At 37.9% G+C, this 21,489-nt stretch overlaps 1 protein-coding gene across 3 annotated transcripts; it reads right to left on the bottom strand.

The window, feature by feature from the left end:
- Window positions 1–303: 303 nt before the first annotated feature.
- Window positions 304–21,472, bottom strand: LOC119792203 (ATP-citrate synthase). Of its 3 annotated transcripts, XM_038298724.1 has the most exons (30): window positions 21,310–21,472; window positions 16,446–16,627; window positions 16,011–16,133; window positions 15,335–15,397; window positions 14,868–15,058; window positions 14,410–14,489; window positions 14,156–14,286; window positions 13,823–13,941; window positions 13,209–13,345; window positions 12,740–12,801; window positions 12,104–12,221; window positions 11,806–11,960; window positions 9,890–9,983; window positions 9,618–9,674; window positions 9,141–9,170; window positions 7,057–7,198; window positions 6,148–6,316; window positions 5,963–6,067; window positions 5,483–5,679; window positions 5,304–5,385; window positions 5,118–5,228; window positions 4,903–5,030; window positions 4,731–4,824; window positions 4,495–4,649; window positions 3,936–4,086; window positions 3,646–3,789; window positions 3,414–3,527; window positions 2,696–2,778; window positions 721–797; window positions 304–633 (listed from the first exon to the last, which is right to left on the bottom strand). In XM_038298724.1, the coding sequence occupies exons 2-30, from the start codon at window positions 16,602–16,604 to the stop codon at window positions 539–541; spliced, it is 3,366 nt and encodes a 1,121-aa protein (XP_038154652.1). In that variant the 5' UTR covers window positions 16,605–16,627; window positions 21,310–21,472; the 3' UTR covers window positions 304–538. The 3 variants fall into 3 exon arrangements, with proteins under 3 accessions (XP_038154652.1, XP_038154653.1, XP_038154654.1); XM_038298725.1 differs by lacking the exon at window positions 9,618–9,674; XM_038298726.1 differs by lacking the exons at window positions 9,141–9,170; window positions 9,618–9,674 and having other exon boundaries at window positions 21,310–21,471.
- Between the last annotated feature and the right edge of the window lie 17 nt (window positions 21,473–21,489).

The raw sequence follows: 21,489 nt of genomic DNA, 5'->3' as shown, positions 1-21,489 counted from the left end.
GAATAGTGGTAGCAAATCCAGAGAAGATTAAAAATTGGATTTGTAGCCAAGGTTTGGTGCTTAAAAAACAAAAACAACAAAAAAAAAAAGCTCAATTGAGCACTTTTTAAAAGCCTGACAGTTAATGATGGTTAATGTGCATAAGTAGTATAAAAAGAAGGGTTACTGTATTGCTGAGCTGGAGCTGATCTAATATTTTCAACCGTCCATGCAGCCTATCTATCCAGACTGTGAAATTTTACTTCATATTAAGAGTCTATTGATTTCTGTACCATGCATTGGTCTGGCCTTTTCTCTCCCCCCCCCCCCCCCCAAAAAAAATAATTAATAAGTTACATGTCTAAATTTGTAAAATATCTCATCAAAAACTAAATCTTAAAATATCCTTCCCCTTTTTTCCCTTCTGAAAAAGTAAAATGAAAAAGTCTAACAGGATCTCTGAAACAGTGAGTACCATGACAGCAGCTGTCATTACAGGAGACGGCCGCCGTTAACACAGACCAAGCTTCCAAGCAGAGACCCCTTCAAGTTAACATGTTTACATGGACATGTGTTCAGGGAGCACATAGGAGATGTCATCCCACGGATGGCGGTAGAGACCCTGTTTCAGCCTCTTCTGATCCAGGTAATGCCCTAATAATGTAAAAGAAAAACTGTTCATCATCCTGTTTTAAATAAATGGGATAGTTTGAATCATGGCAGCGTTTTAATGAGACTCACCGATAAAGCCCATACTACGTCCCAGAACAAAGATTCCATTCAGAGCGCCGATTTCCACAAACTCGTCTGCTTCATCCCTGAAGACAGTTTAACATTCAGGTGAGAAACAGCACAGCAAAAAGACAAAAAAAAAAAAAAACTGTCATATTGGATACACAGAGTGCATACAACATGATTTTTTCAATGCATACAGCTTTTCAACGAATTAGCAGCTTACAGCAGTGAAATGAACATTACTATTTATAAAGTTCATCAGTGTTCCAGAATGTAGAGTGTATGAGAAAAGAAAAACCAGTTTAAAGTCAAAAGGTGCAAAAAGGCATTGATATGGAAAGGTTCAATACAGTGCAAAATGCAGTAGAACATTGAGTTTTGTTCTTTTTAAAGGGATTAAGAAAACCAGCAAAACAATAAGCCATGTAGTGCAAATATGATGAGAGTTTTCAACAGTTCAACATTTTGATGGCAGCAGGGGAAAAGCTGTTGCAGAACCTGCTGGTCCTGCAGCGAATGCTCCATGGTGGGGGGGTGTGAGGGGTCACTGATAATGTCATGTAAAGATGAGCCATGTAGACATTCTGCATCTTTTAAAAATAACGCGTTTGAAATTTTTCTCTCCACAGTATGCGTGTTAGGGGAGTAAATAATAATCGTTTTGTATCGATGCATCGATCCAACAGCCGACGATTCGATGCATCGATACGTCCGCAAGAGTATCGATTCATGTTTTTTTTTTTTCCCCTCCGGTCTATTTTTATCCATTTGCTCCTGGACGTAATTCTCCCTCCAGTGCTGCGGTGACGCTAAACCTATTTTGCCCTCCTACCTCGCTTCCTGGTTATACCCTTACAGCAGTGTGTTGCAGTGAGCTTGACACAGACATTTTTTATTTATGCTCAATATGGAAGCGTGGTCTGTGCTACACGCTTTGGATCTAGATACGGCCGAGGCGTTGAGGAAGTGGGGGCGAGTTTAGTCCGACAAGGGAGCGACATGATGGCCAAAAAGAGCGGAGATCCAGGTGGAAAAAGGGTCCCAGCGCTCTCGCGCACCTCACTCTTCTAGCGGGTCAAACTTCACGAGTTGTTTTCCGCAATCTCAGTCATAAAAACCAAACAAGCCGGCTTCCTGTCTGCAGCACTGTCTGCGGTCAGCTACAATTTGGGAGAGAAGCAGCGGAGCGTCTGTGGAGGGGCGGGTACATCTGGAGCCGAGGTATTGCACTGCACTCATTGCATTGATTTTGTGCAGTATTTTTTGTTGCTTGGCCTTGCAGAATCTAGACCGCAGGGGTATTATTTTTCAGTGAATGAGGTATTAGTAGGAAAAGGGGGAGTACAACTTCACTACTTCTGTTATTTGATGTGGTTTCTCAAAAAAAAAAATGCTTAACGATATTACAGGTTTCATTGATTTATTTCAAATGTGAAACATTGTCTAGCCTGTAAGGTGTAAAGAACCAATTAATCGAATCGAAGTGTATTCTTGAGTATCGAAAATAATTGAATCGTTGGGTCAGGAAATCGATTCTGAATCGAATCGCCTTGATGGGTGTGATTTACACCCCTAATGCATGTTCAATGTAAAAAGACTTAAAAGATGAATCTATGTTCAAATTGCCTTTTACTTCTAGAACCTTGATTATTTTTAGTATAATAGCGTAACTCACCCTTTAAGTGATACAAAATGCAAATGAACAAGGGCTTAATAAAACATTTCAGTATAAACACATCTTCAAGAAAAAATGAATATTGCCGACTAATGAATGTCTTCATATCGTTAGAAACCTTTTGCATCATTTTCATGCAGGGCCTCTGGCACATAAATGACTCAGCTTTGATAGAAACCTTGCATTACACAAAAAAAAAAAAATGATGTAAACCGAAATGTGTTCTTGTAATAATATACAGGCATTCGTTTCTGCTATGTCGCACACTATTTTTCTCTGGTTCAACCCCCGATCGTCTTCGCTTACCGTGTGAAGCCTCCGCAGGTTCTAAGCAGGTCCACAAAGGAAACACCAATAAAACCGTCTACGTTTAGGATCAAGTTGGGTTTCTGAAAGGAAATTAAAAGCCACAAAAATCATGATTTTTTTTTGAGATAAATATAACAATTAGTACAGTAAAAACTTTTAGTGGTTTAAATAGCTTTAAAGCTAAAAGCATCCAATTCTCTGAATAGTTGTATCTGAAATGTTCTAATTAGAGTCACATCATTATAATAATGATAAACTTTGTAATAATAAACTACCTTTTTTGATAATGGAAAGCATGGTTTTTGAATAAAAAAATATTTAATAACCATTAACACGTTTATTAATTACTCAACTGTCTTCTGTTCAATTTGTTAAATGAATGTGCATTAAACCAGATATATTGTGAAAATAATTTATAAGCATCATTAAGCCATAAAAGATATTTAATGGGTCAAAATAGCTAGAGCCACTTCAGTTTGTGACACAAGACGTAAAAAAAAAAGCACAGCATCCAACCTATACCTGCCTATGTAATGCTGGATAGGCATTTTCTGTTAATTAGGAGACTAACTTTTCAACCTGTGCTAAACTCAACATATTTAGCCAGTTTAGGACGTGACATTTTTCTGGCATTTATTTTTGTTAGTCAGAGTCATGACTTTTCTCTTCCCTTAATAAATCCAGTGAATTTTATTGAGATGTCTTGCTGAGGTACCTTGGATGTTGTGATCTTCTCCACTTCTAGGGCGTAGTCTAGCAGCTGGGTTGATGGAAAGTGTTGCTTAACAAAGTCCTTCAGTATCTGCACTCTCATGTCTGGATTATTGATCTGAAAACAAAGCGAACATTCAGTTGCCTTCTGTTTGAAGCAATCAACTGTATCCTTTTCTGTACTCAGGATGGTCTTATTCTCCTCAAAGGGATCGTTAACAATGCATGTTGCTTACTGATTTGACCCTGTGCCCAATGCCCATGATCAGCTTTCCATCCTTCTTCATCTTGTTAACAAAGTCCATGGGCAGCATGCCGCTGTCAAACGCCTTGCTGAACTGCTTTGCTGCAGCATCCAGAGCGCCTCCAAAGCGGTCCCCCTGAAGCATGTAATTAAAGCACAGATATAAGCTGGAAAGAAAGGTAATCAGTGAAAAACTGTACGAGCAATTGTTTGTGACACATTTCAAGTTAAACTATTTCAGTCATCTTATTTAGAGACAGATTGTACGCAAGCAGCACTGACGATGGTAAGCAGGCCGGACGTGAGGCTGGAGATCAGGTCTTTGCCAGCACGGGCACAGACGATTGTGTTGTGAGCACCGGAAACGGCAGGTCCGTGATCGGCAGTTACCATCAGACACATCTCGATGAACTGGCAGGCATAGCGTGGCAACCTGTAGAGAAAAGAAGCAAAAAACACAAAAAAATCCTGTTCAACATTCCAGAGTCAAATTAGTCTATGACCTATTTTTTAAGTGTAACCCAAAAAAAAAAAAAAAAAAAAAACTTGATATAAAATTTGAAACTCCAGATAAACTGATGGGAAAAGTTGGCAAAGGTCAAGATGAGAGGATGGAGCACAACCTGGAATTTACTAGATGGGTGGAATAAAACTGGTACAAGCCAATAAAACAGGAAAAAAAAAACACTACATGAGCTTCTTAGTTATAAGTGTTCAGACAATCAGCGTACTTTTATTACTCTAAAATGCTCTTCTAACATGGTTTCCAGGATGCTTTTCTAGACTGTAGGAACTCTGGTGTGAACATTGCTTCCTCAGGAAACTGTTAAATGACACTAACCTGCGCTGGAACCAGAGCAGACCCAGTACTCCTCCTATACCCATCTCCTCTTTGAACACCTCTGTGATCGCCATGCCAGCGTAGATGAGCTCCTGGCCTCGCTCGTCACAGATACTCGTCATGAAGGAGGCTGGTTTACGAATCAGACCCAACTCCTGAAAAAGGTTCAGAGAATAGAAGAAGTATTTTAACCCCTAGTGAGTTCAACAATCATTACATTAGGCTGCGTTTCTTACCCGAGCCCAGGAATAATCCATAGGTACAGTTGGAGGAGGAACTTCCTGAGCAGGAATGATTACGCCTTTGGCCACCAGTTCGTCATAAACAGACCTGTTCCATTAGAAACAATTAGTGAAAGCTCATAAAACAATTCACTGTTAAAAATGTCATCTTTGATTAGTTTCCTACTTGATGACATCCCCCAGCTCATCAAAACTCTTTGGCACAAAAGCTCCAGCTTCCCTCAACGCCTGGTTCTTGGCCACCGCCGTCTCTGAGGCCTGGTGGGCACAGGCTCCTGCATGGCCAAACTGAACCTGCAGGCGGCAGCATTACCAGGTGACCCCAAGAGTTGGGCAGTAAACACCAAAGCCACTTCCTTTTTTAATACAGCTAGAACAAACCTCTGAGGCAAACATTGTGGCGCATGTTCCAATACACCAGCAGACGACGGGTTTGGTGATCCTTCCCTCTTTGATTCCCTGGCAGATTTTGTACTCATCTGTGCCTCCGATCTGAGGGTCAGAGACAGAACATGGAAATAAGAGGCCTTCACAAATAATGGAAGAGGCCTAGGTAGGGTGACTCACCTCTCCAAGCACCACTATCATCTTAATCCCTGGAGTGTCTTGGTAGCGAAGAACATGGTCCATGAAAGTGGTACCTGGATATCTGGCATTAAAAATAATAACATAAAAATTAGTTCTACATCAAGTTTCAACAGGATCGTCAGGCTTGAGGAAACAATTTTTAAAGGAGATGCTTGTACCTGTCTCCTCCGATGGCTACACCTTCATAGACGCCATCAGTGGTGCGGGAGATGATGTTGTTTAGTTCGTTGGACATGCCTCCAGATCGCGACACATACGCCACGCTGCCTGGACGGTACAGTTTGGACGCCAGGATGTTGTCTAGCATGCCGCCTGTGTTACCAATCTTAAAACAACCTGGCTTGATCCCTCCAACCTGAGATGGCATAAAATAACATGGCAGTTTCTGGGAGTTTAATGGGAATTCTAAAATAAATAATACTTCATTAATAAATGATTCTAAATTATTATAGTAAAAAAAACTGAATAAAAAAAAAACCCCAAACCTTATGGAGGAGAAAAAGACCAATGATTGAAATGTAAAAATATTAAAAAGTTTTAAGGCCTAAAGTTAAAAGTAATATTTCAGACAGTCCCACACCGCACTCTGTAGTTTTTTTAAACAGGCATGTTTGTTGTTTTTTTTTTAAGCGTCGTACCGTTGCAGGTCCGATGATGGTGACGCCTTTCTCATCGGCAATCTTTATCAGCTTCCTGGTCTGAGCCTCTGGGATGCCCTCGGCTATGATGGCAATGGTATGAACCTGAAACATCAGCAGATGGATAGCTAAGATCGATGCCCGTCAGTCTGAATATTTTGGTTACCTAAAGGTTCTTGTGGTACCTGTGGGTACTGCATGGCCTCCAGTGTGCTGTCGTAAGCTGAACGCAGTGAAGCGAAGCTGATCATGACGTCGACCTCGGGGTGCTTTTTCATGGCATCAGCCATGTTCTTGTAGACGGGCAGCAGGATCTCTTTGTGGCCCCAATAGAACTTCTGCTTATGATCTCCACTAAGAAATGCAAAACAGATCAAAATAAAGTCAAACAGATAACTTATGAAAATAAAAATAACTAAATAAGGCAGTGCTTATTGATTTACACTTTTCCACAAAGGTGGATGTTTTAGACAAAGGGTGCTAAAATTTTCTCACATTGACTCTCGATGTAAAACTGAAAGTTAATAAATTATCCTGCTTTAGCCAATTTAAAGAAATTATAGTAAATCCATTTGTCAGACTTTTCTGTTAAAATAAGGAACATAGATTGAGGCAAAGAATTCAATTCAAATATATCTAATATTTATACATCTTATACCATTAAACCTAAGCAATGCAATAAAACAGCTAGCTCCCTCTAATTTATTCAATATTTCCTACATTTCTATGATCCTTAAAAGCATCGGTTTTGCATTTGTATTTATTTTTATACATTTATAAAATATTTTTTTTTAGTTTAAAAAAAAAAATAGATCTAATCTTTTCATTTACTATAAAATTTCCTTAAAGCATTTATTTAAAATAGCTAGTTTATTCTAACCCATGAAAAATTTGAGCCCCTTTTACTTTTTGTTGCTTTTTCCTGATCAAAAGCATTTCTTTCTTTTCTTTTGCTTTGATTTAATTAGAATGTGTTTTATTTTACATGTTGATAGCATGTAAAAACAAGATGACCAAAACTTTGAAGTCTGAAGACCAAAAAAAAAATAATCCACTCAAATGAAATTTAACTTTGAGTATGTGGGTAAACCTACGTAAAAGGGTACACAATGGCCGCCACAGAGGGTTGGTCTCGCGAGCACACGTAGTCAAAATCCAGCATGCCCTGCACGGCACGTGTCTGCATTCCCCAGACGATGGCCTTGGTGTGTTTGCTGAACAGTGTGGTTGCTTTGGCTGGTTGGAAAAAAACAAAAACAAGCAAAGATTCAAATCAAAACTGGTTTAAGAGAAACAAAACCAGTTTTTAAACAGATGGGTCAAGGTAAGTTAGGGAAACTGCAGCACTGGTAGAGTTAGCAAACAGAACAAGAAGGGAACTCTGTCGGAGGACACGCGGAGAAAAATCACACGGCACTAAACTGCAAACCATTTCACAATGACATTTAAACACACAGCAACTTGAAAGACATCAATGATGAGACATTTTGCTAAACAAAGTCCAGTCACCCCCAGATGTTTCTAATTTTTTGCAGAACATCAGGAGTTTACCTCAGTTTATCCACTCAGGGGGGGTTGAGGGAGCTCAGGCTGAGTCAGCAAGGGAAACAAACACGACTCAGAGCTTATATTTCATTTGTTCCTACAGAATCGCTTTCATCCCCCTTTAAACAGATCTCATCACTGACCTACAGTAATTTAGGTTAAAACTTTTGGTAGATTATTTTTATGACACAACGGTGAACAAGAGCTTTTTGTTTAGTCCTGCAGTTTATTAAATTAGTGGATTTAGGAAAAAACGATAAAGACTCTACCATGCCAAACACACAATAGACAGAACTTTTCAAATGTTACACAACCAAAACTTCACCAGATGCAGCAAATGTAACCAAACACTGGGGGAACAACAACAATAAGCTCAACATCTATGGCATTTCAAAAATGTGACTCTTCACATACGCTTCCAGTACGGCTGAACGTGAACACCTTTTTTTCATACATATGCAGATTTTTTTTGGGCATGTTTCACAGCTTGGACTTGGCTGCGCTTTGAATTTAGGTCAACTCCCAGAAGAAATGTTTGAAATTAGAGGTAATAATAAATAAATAATCATTCTGTCATTTTTAAAAAATCATCCAACTAAAGGGGAGGATTTAAAAACAAATAAAATGATAAAGATTAATTGGATTTGGTATGAAGATTTTAGTTTTAAGCTTTATTACCCAGCTCTAGATTCCAGTCAGTTTAGATACTTTCAAAATTAGAATGAAAGTCCAAAATCCCATTCTTTTAATAACCCTTAGCTGTCCTACATTGGGGAATGTTTTCCTTTGCCTAATGGACTGCTCACTCAGAGGCGCAGGAGAGCAAAAAGCCATCATCTGACTTTAAACTGGTGACCTTCGCAGCCTCTCCACGACCCCAACACCCTGCTCTCACCACTAGGACCGCACTCCCTTTTTCAACACAATAAAAATAAGAAAATTCTGATGTGTTTGACATCAAACACCCAAATTTTTCCACTATTATCGGTCTACTTTATTTTTAATTCATCACTACCACTGCGTGTTGCTGCCAGATATAGTGTTAATACTTTATCTTGGCAGAGGCTATATCAGTCCAAGTTAATGTTAAAGTGACCTAATAGTAACTTTAAAGTAGAGTAATTGCAGAGACTAATACTATTAAAATGTTTTTAATTATGCCTAAAAGATGGGTTGAACTGCAGAAAAGCATCCAGTTTTAGTTAAACTCTACTAATTAAAGAAAAATAAAATGATTGATTGAATAATCTGACATAATTCTGATGGAAAAATGATAAAAATAAAATACAACTAGGGCACCCAGTTCTTGTCATTTTCTCTTTAGTAATTAAGGCTGTGTCAAACGAATCATCAAAAGTCCATTACTTGTTCTAAATTTGATCGTTAGATAAACAGGGGATGTAATGGATAAACTTTGCCTTAAAGAAGGCACACATTGTGAGCTGCACTCATCTAAGTTATCAGCTCTGGTGGCTACTAGTTATAAATTTATCTGAGGAGAAATGCAAGGCATTATGGTCCCTTGAATTGAAAGTAAGACATGAGTTAAGGATAAACAAGAGGGGAGGGGGCAAACAGAGTTTTTTAAAGGGGTGGAGGGGCTGGAGGACAGGTCTCTCACATCCGTCCATACCTCCACTGCTGCACGAAGAAGCTTGAGCTTCTGTGACGCCACAGGAACAGAAATTATGACACAATGACAAGAAAGAAAGAAAAGAGGAATCAGCCAGAGTTGACTGCATTTTCCCTTCATTCACTACAACTCCTAAAATGTAGTGGAAACTGTGTTTCATGTCTGCACACACACCCTTCAAAGCACAGCATAGGAAAGAGCGTGCAAAGCTCAGCTGCTACAGGCCATGCCTCACTGTGCTGCTGCAAAGAGCAACAACTAATAGTTCAATTATGTCATAATAAAGAATATTTCAGCAAGCACTGAGCCATTGACTAACAATAACAGCAAAAAAAAAAAAAAAAATCTACATATTAATAGCAGAACTTCTATTTGCATAATAAAGTGATGATTTTGACATGTTCGGGTACCATCGTGTAAATGTGAGGCCTGAAACGGCAGCTGACCCAGTGAGAGCATGGCACACCTCTCGCTTACCTTTCCAATCACCTGTGACCACATTCTTCAGAGGCCAAAGTAAAGAATGAAGAGACTCTTAAGAGAAACAACGTAATGGAAAAAAATGTAAATAAGGAGAGTTTGTGGAGCAAAATCAGGAACAAAGATGGTCAAACCAAAGAACACAAAAAACTGCAAAGATGTAATTTGCAGGAAAAAGGAAGGGTAAAGGAAAAAAAAAAAAAAGAAGCAGAAATGCAAAACAAATTTTAGACAAACTAGAGGGGATTCATAAGTGGGGAGTGTATTACCTGGTGGAAGACCTGCTTTTGACTTCTTAGGCGGGATGACGTCATTTGTAGTTTTAGGTTCAGAGAACGAAGCCGTTCTAGTTGAAGCTGGAGTCTGCCAGACGACAGGAGAAACAAACACTTAATGCAACTAGAGCAAACTGGTTAAAAGAGCAGCAAAAGAGGAGACCTCATGGAAAACTACAAGATTTATGAATTCCTTCAGTTTCTAGAAGATACATGGAAAAAGGTTAACTGTCCAAAGATCTCATGATTTAGATAAATAAAAGGAAGATCACTTAATATTTAACAAGTCTGTTCTTGTTCGGACAGAGCAAAGCTGCACAAACCGGTTTATAGAAGGAAACCGGTTAACGATTAAACTTGCAGGACCGGATTTATATCCTGGAAATACCTGAATTAAAACCTAAGAGCCTTTTTCTACATGAAAATATCCAAATATCTTCTCAAGTTCCCAGTCAGGGTATTTTAAAAACAACTTGCATTGAAGACTAAGATTAAAGTCTAAGTGCTGGAATTCATATATACTGTCAGCAAAGACAGCTGCTGAAATTTATTTGGCAAATCTCTAAATAAACAACTCCTAATCTTGTGTAAACTGTTCGCAAAACTAAGAAAAGTAATTTACTGTGAAGGAGAAACAGCACTGGCTGCTTTAGTTTCAGGAATAAGTGCAGCTAAAACACCAATCATTAAAATTTACAACATTTAAATCTAGGAGCTCAGTTTATGAAGCAGAACTCGTTTTCTGAATTTTTTTCTCTCCAGTAAATCATTAACTGTGAACACAATGAAGTCAGATTAACAAAGAGTTAAAACTGAAAGCAAACATGGTGGCAGTATTAACTGCAGCAGATGAAATCATCATGAACATACCTTTGGAAAAAAAGTATTTAACTGAAACTCTGAGCATTAACATCCTAAAATAACTGCCTCCAGCCCTGTAACCAGGATTGAGAACACTGAAGTCGTGTCCTCTGTATTTTCCCGTTTTTTTAAATTATTATTATTACTTTTTTTAATTCAGAGAAATGTCAAGCTATATGATGAAAATTGTTCTGACTTTGATTGGTGTAAAGATCAGCATGCATTCTCATTTGTTTAAAAAATAAAATCCACAATCACCATATAAAATCACATTTTAAAACTGAGCTGAAATTGCATCCGACATTGCATTCTATTTTATTACATAGCTACTTCGCGTAAGTCAGCCGCCCATGCTCTGAACACCACCACATAGAATAGGCTACCAGTTTTTAGTGGTGGGATCTGGAAATGGAGGCAAGATGAAGAAATCTATGCTGAAACCAACTAAACTCAGCTTTGGAAAGTAAACAGATCAGGGGAAAAGAAAGAGAGAAGGAGGTGAGTTCATTTCACCAGTAAATATATCATTTAAAGCAGGACTAGGAAAAGGATGCTTATTGTCCTCAGCAAGCATTTCAAGCAACTTTCACTAGGATTTCCTTTTACAGTTGGAGCCTACTTAAAACTATTGATGCACACGGGGCAAAATAATAGAATTAAATATTTTAAAAAGGCACCATATTAGGATGTTTTTTGTCAAGTAAGATTTATTGCAATATTTGACCTCAGTATTTCAAAATCCTGGTGACGGCCCTGACTGCCTCTATGCTGAATGGGAGAAAATAGAAGATACAGCAGCATCCAGAATGTTTTTGGTGATAAATTTAGGTGAAACACAATCATAATACAAATGCCGGCTATGTAATACTGATGGATTAAAGTCCAAGATTTTTCTGCATCATAAAGGTACTTATGTTGTAAAGATTTACATGGTTCTGATTTTATTAATCATCAGATACAGATGGTTAATAATTAATGATTCAACACTAAAAATCAAACCATCTAATGGTTACTGCACTAGGAAGTAAAGACATTTCAAATGAATGTACCGCTGCACTGTTGCTGGCATTGAGGAGAAAGTTGGCAGTGTGGGCGGCCACTGGAGGCAGATTGGGGATTTCTCGGTGGCCCAACGCCATACCAACGATGGCCGTCATGTGGGTCTCAGTTCCAAACACATAAATAGGAATGCCTGTTGTTTTTCCTATACAAAAAAAAAAAAAAAAAAAGTTTGGTTTAAATAAAACTAAAAAAAGAACATATGATTAGTTGTTCAACAGCTGAATGCATACAGTAAAATGTTCCAAACTTGACATAATGCAGATATCCTTAAAGAATTTCACTCACCTACTTCCCCCATCACCCTCAGGCCTTCCTGATAGTTGGGTCCACCTCGCCGCACAAATATGGTGACCTCATGCTCCTTTAGAGGACCTTGGTAATCTTTAATGGCCCTGACGATGCCCTGAGGGTAGAAACAGGGAGCCAATATGAAGCACTAAAATATATCTTAAGGTGAAATTTGCTTTTAAACAAAATGACCAATATAGTTTCAATTATTGCTAATAAATATATTTGAGCAGAGATCTTGAAAGACTAACTTCTATCAGCTGCAAAGCACTAAGGAATATAGTCATAATTTTTACAGCCACATATAGCTGCTTCATTTATTGTGTCTTTCAGGAAAATAAGCAGCAAAGTGTAAAGTTCAAGAGCAAAAAACATGTTACTACCTAGAGATGTAAACACTCAACTTTACATTTCAGAAAGGAAATCAATATTAAAATAATGCAAAGTCATTAATATTATATCTTTCTCTTTATCACCTTTCAACATTATTGCCTCAAACAGATATTATTTGAACCAACACAAAAAGGAACCTACTTATAAAGTGAAGGGAAATAGCTTACCATATTATATAAAAATCCATTTTTCTTTTTTTTAATAAGAGACTTCCTTCCTATTCAAGTTAGCATTTTTTACCTTGAAGGTAGCTGCTACGTTGGTGAAGTTTGCAATACTTCCTCCTATGATCAGCACTTTTCCTGTCGGGAAAAAGAAAGAAAGATTTTGGTGTAATCTCAAGTAAAATTCAGATATCAGCAGCATCCATGTTGTCGATATTGGAAATATTACATTATAGCAAAACAGGCATAATGGCAGAAAATAGGTTCCACATCAAGAAGTTAATCATTTAAAACACACCGTTTCCAATCCATAGTATTTATGGCCAAAGAGATTGAAAGATCAAATTATAAATGAAAGAATAAAACAAAAACTAATCCGTTAAAAATAAGTTGATAAAACCAGAAGAGGCAACATTTCTATGTATTAAAAGCCAGTCTGAGTATTCAGCTTTGATTTAAAAAGGCCAAAATCAGTCAAGGTTCTGATGGAAGCCGATTTAACCCAAACACACACACAGAAAAGAAAAAGTTTTGTCTGTTCTCACCTTGAGGATGTTTCTCACGCGTCATTAGAGACAGGATAGTTTTTGCGTAATCGTAGGTCTGCTGTTCACTCGGTGCACCAGAATACTCTCCATAGTTTGCCAGCTCATCCACACCCCCCAGGTCACAGATTGTGTCGCTAAAATACAACAGTAGTAGATCAGAGTCTTAATTGAAGTGGAGCTTTAGGTTACTTATTAAGGGAAAAATAATTAGGGGAAAAACAAGGGCTTTGTGAGCAGCCTGCTGTTGCTACGACTAATAAAGATGGTGCAGGTACCGTGAGGGTGGTGGAGTTACGCGACTAACGGGGAGCAAAAAGTAGTGATCATCTGTCAGTTAACTGAGTTCACTATAAAGTCCACTTTATAGTCCCCGCTCTATATAGTGATTGAGGGATTTTGGGATTAGGGCTGACGTTCAGACACAGCCGACAATTTCAAAGCGATGTTTGCAAGTTCAAAACTTGTCATACAAGCTCTGGGTGTTTTCCCTTTTATGGCAAGGACACAATGTAAAACATGAAGAGCTGTGTGTGTTTCTACCTAAGGTGGTTAAAGCAGTTCTACCTGGAGATAAACATGAGTTTGTAAAGTATTTAAATTCACTGAGCTACCTGTAGACCACTGAGGCACCTCCTCCAGCCACCATAGTCCAGATCCTGCCTTGTGGGTTCAGCAGGGTCAGCTTCAGACTAGCACCACTCTTTGCATCCAGATCTGCGATGTAGGCTTCCTAAAATTACAGTCATCAGGTATCGAGGGGTAAGACTAGAGATATTTACTGAGATAAAGGTTTAAAAATTAAATGGATACCTCAGAAAAATAATCAACAAATAAGCACCTAATATTATATAACTCACAAGCTAAATCATGATTTATAAACAATGAAATTAAAGCAATGAAATGACCCAAGGAATAGAAGAACGGTTTTAGTTCCTTGACCTCACCTCTGGATAAGCCTCTCTGCCAAACGGTGGAGGAAATTCCACATCACCCCACTTGGCCTTGCAGATAAAATCTGCTGTAGCGTCAATCTTGGCTGCCATGTCGAGGATGTACACTCCATCCTTCGTAAGCACTGGTTAGGGGAGGAAAGTAGATTTTCACCAACTGTCACAGATAATTTAGATTAACCCATCTGGTCCAAACTACTGTGGATTCAAACAGATTCATAGCAAAGCTGCAGGAAGAAGATCTTTACCAAGTGGGTTGATCTCCAGGTAGGTGAAGTAGAGGTCCTCATACAAGTTGAAGAGCCCCACAATAAAATTGGCTAAGACCCTGTGAGATGGAATAAAGTCATGATCAGTTAAACATTGCATGTATGAGATAATAATCCGCTTATCAGAATGAAAAATACATTTTTGACCAAAAAACATCGCATCTCATTCAAGATATACTACATGTCATGTTCCTGAGACAGATGTAGACAAAAAGGATTATCTTTACTTTAAAAGGAAGTGTCTCTAAAGCAAAAAGGAAGAAATGCAAAAAAAAGGAAGGAAATAGCTAAAGCATGAAGTTTATGTTTAGCTGTGCTTAGTATCAAAATAGTAATCTAACTAACTAGAACTCTGCATTGGTCCAGAATCCCCTCCTGCCCATAAAACAAACTTTGGCATTAGATATAAACTAAAAGCAAACATAAAGACTCCGTACTCCTTCTTCTCATCAGGAACGTGTGTGAGGAGCTGCTCTTTGACTTGGGCGTCACTCAGTTTGTCGTTCACGGCAACCATCAGCTTCTGGGCCTTGGAGTCCACATCACCCACCTCCACTCCACCTTCGTGGTGGAAAAGTACCTGGTCACCCTCACGTGTGGCGTAGATGCACACATAAAACTCTTCATCCTGAACGAGTTAAATGTGAAGAAAAACACTTTAAACCTGTGTTTAGACACATATAAATATTTGTAGCATAATTAGCCGTTTGTTCAGACTGAAGCAAATAAAGTATATACAGATATGAATGTACTACTTGCTTATATATATATATATATATATATATATATATATATATATATATATATATATATATATGCACGTTTTTCTGGACGCATCTTCTTAAGCACTTTCATCTGTGAAAATAAGCATGATTTGGTATTCAGTGTAACTAGCATTAATTACCTGTGCGTGTGGAACAAATGGCTCAATAAGGAAGTTCCTCAACACACCTTTTGCCCTTCCCACCTATTAAAGACAGAAACATTTCAGTTAGTTCAACCTAGTTAGAAAGTAAGTCAATTAAACACGTTCAGGAAGTAGCACTCTATGCTTTGAAAGCAAGCAGGAGACGTGAGATTATTAAGTTAGCTTGGAGTTCAGTGAAGGGCAGTATGGCTTATCCAAGTTTCTGGTGGATTAGAATAGACCATTGTCTGAATGGAGACAAAAAAATCCTTTAATATATCTCAAATAAAGCTAATACTGGGTCAAAAAAGTTTAATGTAAGGATCTACAATCTAAGGAATTTATTAATGCTACCATGTTTATCGCTTTTATTAGACAACCTAGGATACCAACTCTAATCATTCAAAAATACATTTCACTTATGTAGTGCGACTTCATCTCTGTTCCCATTATAAAATGAAAGGTTGCTCATGTCATGAGGGTTAAACTATTCTGAATATTATGCCTCCAAAAGATAAACTGAAACCAGCTAAAAGCAATCTAACCAGTCTAATCAGAATATTTCATTCATTAATCCTCATGATGGATTTCCTGTATCTTTAATCATGGCCAAAAAATGCAAACATTAAGTTAGTTTATCATCGATGCAAAGCAGACAGAAGAACTGACTCACTGTGGTTTCTTTCATAAGGTGACCTTTCAGCCATTCTTTGACTCCCTGGAGGTCCAGGTTGATGCCCACCAGTCCCAGCTTCCCACGCCGTTTAATCAGCTGATCCGGCTTCACCACCAGCCGCTGCAGGAAGAACAAGTATCATCAAAGAAAAGGTACATCAAGTCACTAGACCTGTATGAACAATTGTGAACCATCTTGTGTGTGTGTGTGTGTGTGTGTGTATATATATATATATATATATATATATAAAAAAAACAAACAAGTCTCTAAGTGCTTCATTCCAACAGAATGAAATGTGTTTATACACAAACTGGCTTTAAGTCCTGTAAATTATGGACACGAGATTGGGGGAGCCTTGTGACTTTAATAGCTGACGAAACAGAGAAGAACAAAAAACAAGAAGGCTCTTGAACTTGTGAGGAGAGAGCTTACCTCAGTCAGCAGCCATGGGTGTTCCTGTGTGAGACGGGCCCAGTCGGTCTCTGGGGTTACGTTAGCATAGCGTAAACTGTTCTGAACAGGAGCTGATGTGGAAATGTATTTGTACAGGAACTCCTTCCCCGTCTGCTCTGATATGGCTTTCGCAGACATCGTATCGTCGGACAGCAGAGGACCTATAGGAGGGGGAAAGAATAAAAACTACTAAGTTTGCAGAGAATTAGATATTTTCAACTGTGAAAAAAACCCAAACATTGTCACTCTATCAGATTATAGTCTCTAAATAAAAAAATAAATCAATACTAATAGAATTTCTGTGCAAATAGAATTCCGAACTGCAACAAAACTGAGCGGAGCCTTTAAATCCATAAAGTCCAGAAAAGCCAAGTGTTCTCAAATAAAAGCTAATAAATCAGCATTTACACTACAGTGTCCCACTGATAGTTAAAATTTAAATGCTGCAGAAAGCTTAGCAGTTTGCAGAGCCCCATACACTGTTACTTTGGGAGGACAATCAAGACCTAAGTCCCATAATGATTCCCTGGTAGTACAAGCTGACCCCCACTCCCTAAAGAATGAGGGTCTTTCTTTTAGTCACATGACTCAGGATGCACGGCAACATATGGGGAAGGGGCCACACAGTGTCTCTTTATAAAAAATAAAAAAACAGTATTTTCTGATATCTCAATAAAAAGGACAAACTGTAGGCATCAGACCAAACATTTTAAAAACTTGTTTAAACAGTCAGAGAAACCCTAAATATTTATAAAACCTGCTAGCTTCTGGACAAGTTATTATGAGAACTGAATTTTGTTTGTCTTTTGTTTTATTCATTTAGAATAACCCCTACAAATGTGGCATCAGTGGAAAGCCTTTTACAGGACAGCGGGACTACTATAGATTGTGATGACTATGTTTGCATCATGTCTCTTATTAAAGGATGAAAATTAATTGGTGGGTTTAAGGAGGCTATTAAACTGCCCTCATTTTAAAACAAGGCAGTATTATTGCCATATATCAACTAGAAGAATGTTTTAGCCCACAGAAAATCCACTGACTAAACTAAGATGGTTGTATGGGAATATTTAAAGCCTGAGGCTTATTTAAAAAAAAAAAAAAAAAAAACTGTGATGAAAATGAGCAAATAAAACATGGAAAATATAGATTTTCCCCCAAATTCTGACAAAAAGGTCAAATTAGGGGATTCAATTAACCAAGAATTTTATGCTTTAATTGGAAAAGTTTTTCCTCCAAGTTCAGTTCAGAACGGACAAGTGCATAAAACACAACTTTAAAAGTTTAAGCAGCACAACAGTACATTTCCATCCTGTTGAAAACAACAATCTCCTGTTCTTACAGACCTTATATCTTCTTATTTGAATGTCTTACATTACTGTAGTAATTTATGTCTCAACTATAAATCCTATGCTTTGCTATTGACACTGTAGCAAGCCACCTAGATTTGATCTATTGCAGCATATCCTCCAAGCCTCCTGATATAAAAATTTAAAATAAAACAGGAAATTGGGTCTTTTATCATTTCAAACACTCATACCACTATAAAAGATAAGAAAAAAAATACAATGTCAGCTTTTTTTCCTCCAACAAAAGCAGCAAAGCATTAATCTGGACTTGTTGAGGGCCATTGCAGACAAAATTTAACAATTGGTTTAGTGCAACTTTGAATAATCTAATAAATAACTTAATCATTTATTTTTTCTGTCTTCAAAAAGGCAGCAGGAAGTTGCTTGACTATTTCTATTTGATCAGGGCTCGCAATCCGTCTTATTTCATGCCTAAATGGGGATCAGTTCTAAAAATCCATGAAAACAAGATGTAATAACATCACTTTCAGAAACTAGATATTTTTATTAATGTATAAATAATATTGGATTTTCTCTTAAGTTGACTACTAATATACAAAAATAAACTAAATTGAAACAGCTGGAATATATGGGCAAAGATTGATTGAGTTTAAGGGTATGAAATAGTGGTAAAGTTGGAAAAAATGTGGGCATAAAATAGAAGTCCAAATTATAACCCACTGAAATATCTCACTCCAATAAACTTATTTTAATCTTTCCCCTTTTGAAATTAATTACTTAAACATTTTGATCACCCCGATGAAGAAATAATCTCACATCCTGAGGGAGATGATCATTACTCCCCCAAAACGAAACATTTTGCCTTGAGATTCCAGTTTTATCAGCAGCATATCCAACCTCTCCCGTTTGGCCAGACAAACCAACAGGCAGTGATACAGACTGCTTTAGGCCCAGTTCCTCAAGTTTACTGCTCCAATGTAATGACATCATTTGGTGACTAGCAGGGCAAAGTCTAAAAAAGTTTAAATAAGTCCAACACTTACCAGGAAGTTTTTATGACCTACTTAAATAAATTCAGCTTCTGTGTCACTGGTAATATTTTATGATGACTTAATAGGAGCTTCTTTAAGAGTAAGTTGGGGTCATTTTAACCTAAAGAAAATTACTTCTGTTAATTATTTAACCATTAAACTGTCCAACTATAAAGGACAGATGACCCAGTTTTCAAACCCAACATAATCAGTGTCAGACTATTGTCTAAAACTACTAAGCTGTGAAATCTGTCCTTTTTTTTTCTGGGGTAGAAACCATAGAAGAAGAGAGGGTCAGTGCCTGAAACTCATGGATGCCTCAGTGCTTCTTCTCCAGCTGCATCACGAACAGTGAGGGCTTATGAATGAGGCTCCTGAGCGCAGGGAAGTTATAATATGGAAATTCAACAGACATTTGCCGCAGTTAAAACATCTTCTTAGCTCCGTTTAAACCTCTTCTTCGGTCCGAGTAAATTTGCGACTGGTAGAAGCCGCTCCAGTATTTCAACTGCACCTTTATTACAGACTTTACAGTAAAAAAAAAAAAAAAAAAAAAAAAAAAAAAAAAAAAAAAAAAACTGCTAAAGCGTGTAACGGCTTCCTGTTTTCAAAATAAAAGTGTACTTTTTGAAGCTGAGAAGTTATCGAGCTAAAATGTTCATATATATATATATATATATATATATAATTTTTTTTTTTAAATACTTACAAAATTTAAAATGCAAAAATTAAAGGTGTATCTCATGATCCCAGTTGATTACATGACATATAAGCTATTGATCTAAAATGGTAATATTTTTATGTAAAAAATTTATAAAAAATAATTAAAGATTTAAAATATAAAAATGAAAAGTCTAACTTTTGAAGCCAGTGGGGTTTTATGATCCCACACTGTTTTTGGGTGAATCGATTACATGACCTGGAAGCTGTTGAACAAAATGATAATTTTATATAAAAATTCATAAAAAGAGAGCAAATATTAAAAGGAAAAATAAATAAATACTAAACAGTCATACTGGTCGCCTGGGACTTCCACTGGAAACAGACTTAGCAAACTACTGCTTTCCTTTAAAGAAACTGCTGGATAGTTTGCAAGAACGCCTAAGGAAAACCAATAATCTTTTTCCATTGCCTCTCTAAATTCCACCAAACCCCCACAAGCCAGCAAGGTTTGTTAAGACTCCTTCAGCTCGACAGCATCCCTTAATGCTGGTGTCCATCACTAGGTTGGGGAATTGCCACCACAACAGGCGCCGGAGACCTTACGGCCATGGCTATCGACGCAGAAAACATGGCCTACCAAGCCTCCCCAGCAATCGGGGTGAAGCTCTGCTGGAGGCACCTCTCTGACCAAGGGCTCCACCAGACAAGCAGACCCTCACTATTCACTTCGGCCCGCCAAGTCTGTCTGGCATCCTTCTCTTTCTGCATATCCAACTCACCACTAGGTGTTGATCAGTTACAGTTCCACCCTTCTCCTTGTGTCAGGTGCACCGATGGACATCCTTATGCTTGAACATGGTGTTTGTGAACAATCTTTGAGTCCGGCAATGCCAGACAGGGAAATGTTACTTCCATTGATTGATTAGTTTTTTTTTTGTTTGTTTTGTTTTCTCCTTACACACATTTTATTTTTTATGAAAATAATTGTATTTTCGCTCAAGAGCTTCAAGGTAATGTGATCAATGGATTCACAATCCGTGTGAGATCATAGTACTTCAACAGCTTAAATATTCCCCCTTTTTATATTTTGGATTTGAAAACCCTACACATTTTTAAATAGTTTTAAATTTTAGATTAATAGCTTCCAAGCACAAGAAAGTACACGTTTATTTTGAAAACCGGAAGTCAATACGCGCTGTAGCGGTTTTCTTTCAGCACTTTTTTCTTTTAGTGTAAACTCTATAATGCAGGTGCACTTGTGGTACTGGAGCGGTTTTCTGTGATCGCAGAGTACCCGGAGCGAAGAAGAGGTTTAACCGGAGCAAATAAAAGGTTTAAACGGAGCCAAAAAGAGGTTAAACGTGAGCGAATTTCTGTTGAATATCCAACTTAAAACCAACTTCACTGAGGTGGCTCCTGTACGGTCTACCACACCCACTCCACTGACTCACAAGGCAGCCAGGCAAGTCCAGCGACCAATTTAGCCTTTCTAATACTAGTTCACAACTGAATAAGCTACGAAAGCTACTGTCAGTTAATAAAAAAAAAGAAAGAAAAAAAAAACAGAAGCTGTCGTTTGAGGAATATCTCTTAGATCTGGTTGGCTTGCTTTAGCTGCAAATGTGAGCAATTGGCTTTTTACTTTCCGCTTTAAACCTCAAAATACCAATAAAAGGGACCAAACACTGGATCTCTGTTCGTGTCATTGAGTCTGGTTCTCTTTCAAACTTCTCAGCATCCTAATTCATACAACCTCAAGTGCAGGCAGGCTAGCTAGCATAAAGTACTAAATTAAAGCAAAAGGTTGCGTTTGTAAAATAACCAGTCAGCAGTAATTACCTTGTGAATAAACGTTACACCTCTTTGGAGTGAAGGATTCAAGCCTCTGGACCAACTAAGGCAGCTTTTCCTGTCAGTTCGCCTTATAGCCGGAGACAGTTTCAGCTAGCAGCTCTAACCGCCTCACTCTCCTCCTGTCGCACCATAATCTGCCCACCGATTACACGTCTGTGCCTGCCT

Source organism: Cyprinodon tularosa, unplaced genomic scaffold (genome assembly GCF_016077235.1).
Source record: "Cyprinodon tularosa strain WSP-4 unplaced genomic scaffold, ASM1607723v1 ctg413, whole genome shotgun sequence".
NCBI lineage: Eukaryota > Metazoa > Chordata > Actinopteri > Cyprinodontiformes > Cyprinodontidae > Cyprinodon > Cyprinodon tularosa.
This window is presented reverse-complemented; position numbering and strand designations above follow the sequence as displayed.

What these genes read in the sequence shown, in the direction of transcription:
- LOC119792203 (XM_038298724.1), bottom strand. Translation starts at nt 16,604, where the DNA reads ATGTCTGCGAAAGCCATATCAGAGCAGACGGGGAAGGAGTTCCTGTAC. An exon ending in CCATCATCGGACCTGCAACG is followed by an intron (nt 5,680 to 5,962) that starts GTACGACGCTTA and finishes ATGCCATCTCAG; the next exon opens with GTTGGAGGGATCAAGCCAGG. An exon ending in CCACAATGTTTGCCTCAGAG is followed by an intron (nt 5,031 to 5,117) that starts GTTTGTTCTAGC and finishes TGCCGCCTGCAG; the next exon opens with GTTCAGTTTGGCCATGCAGG.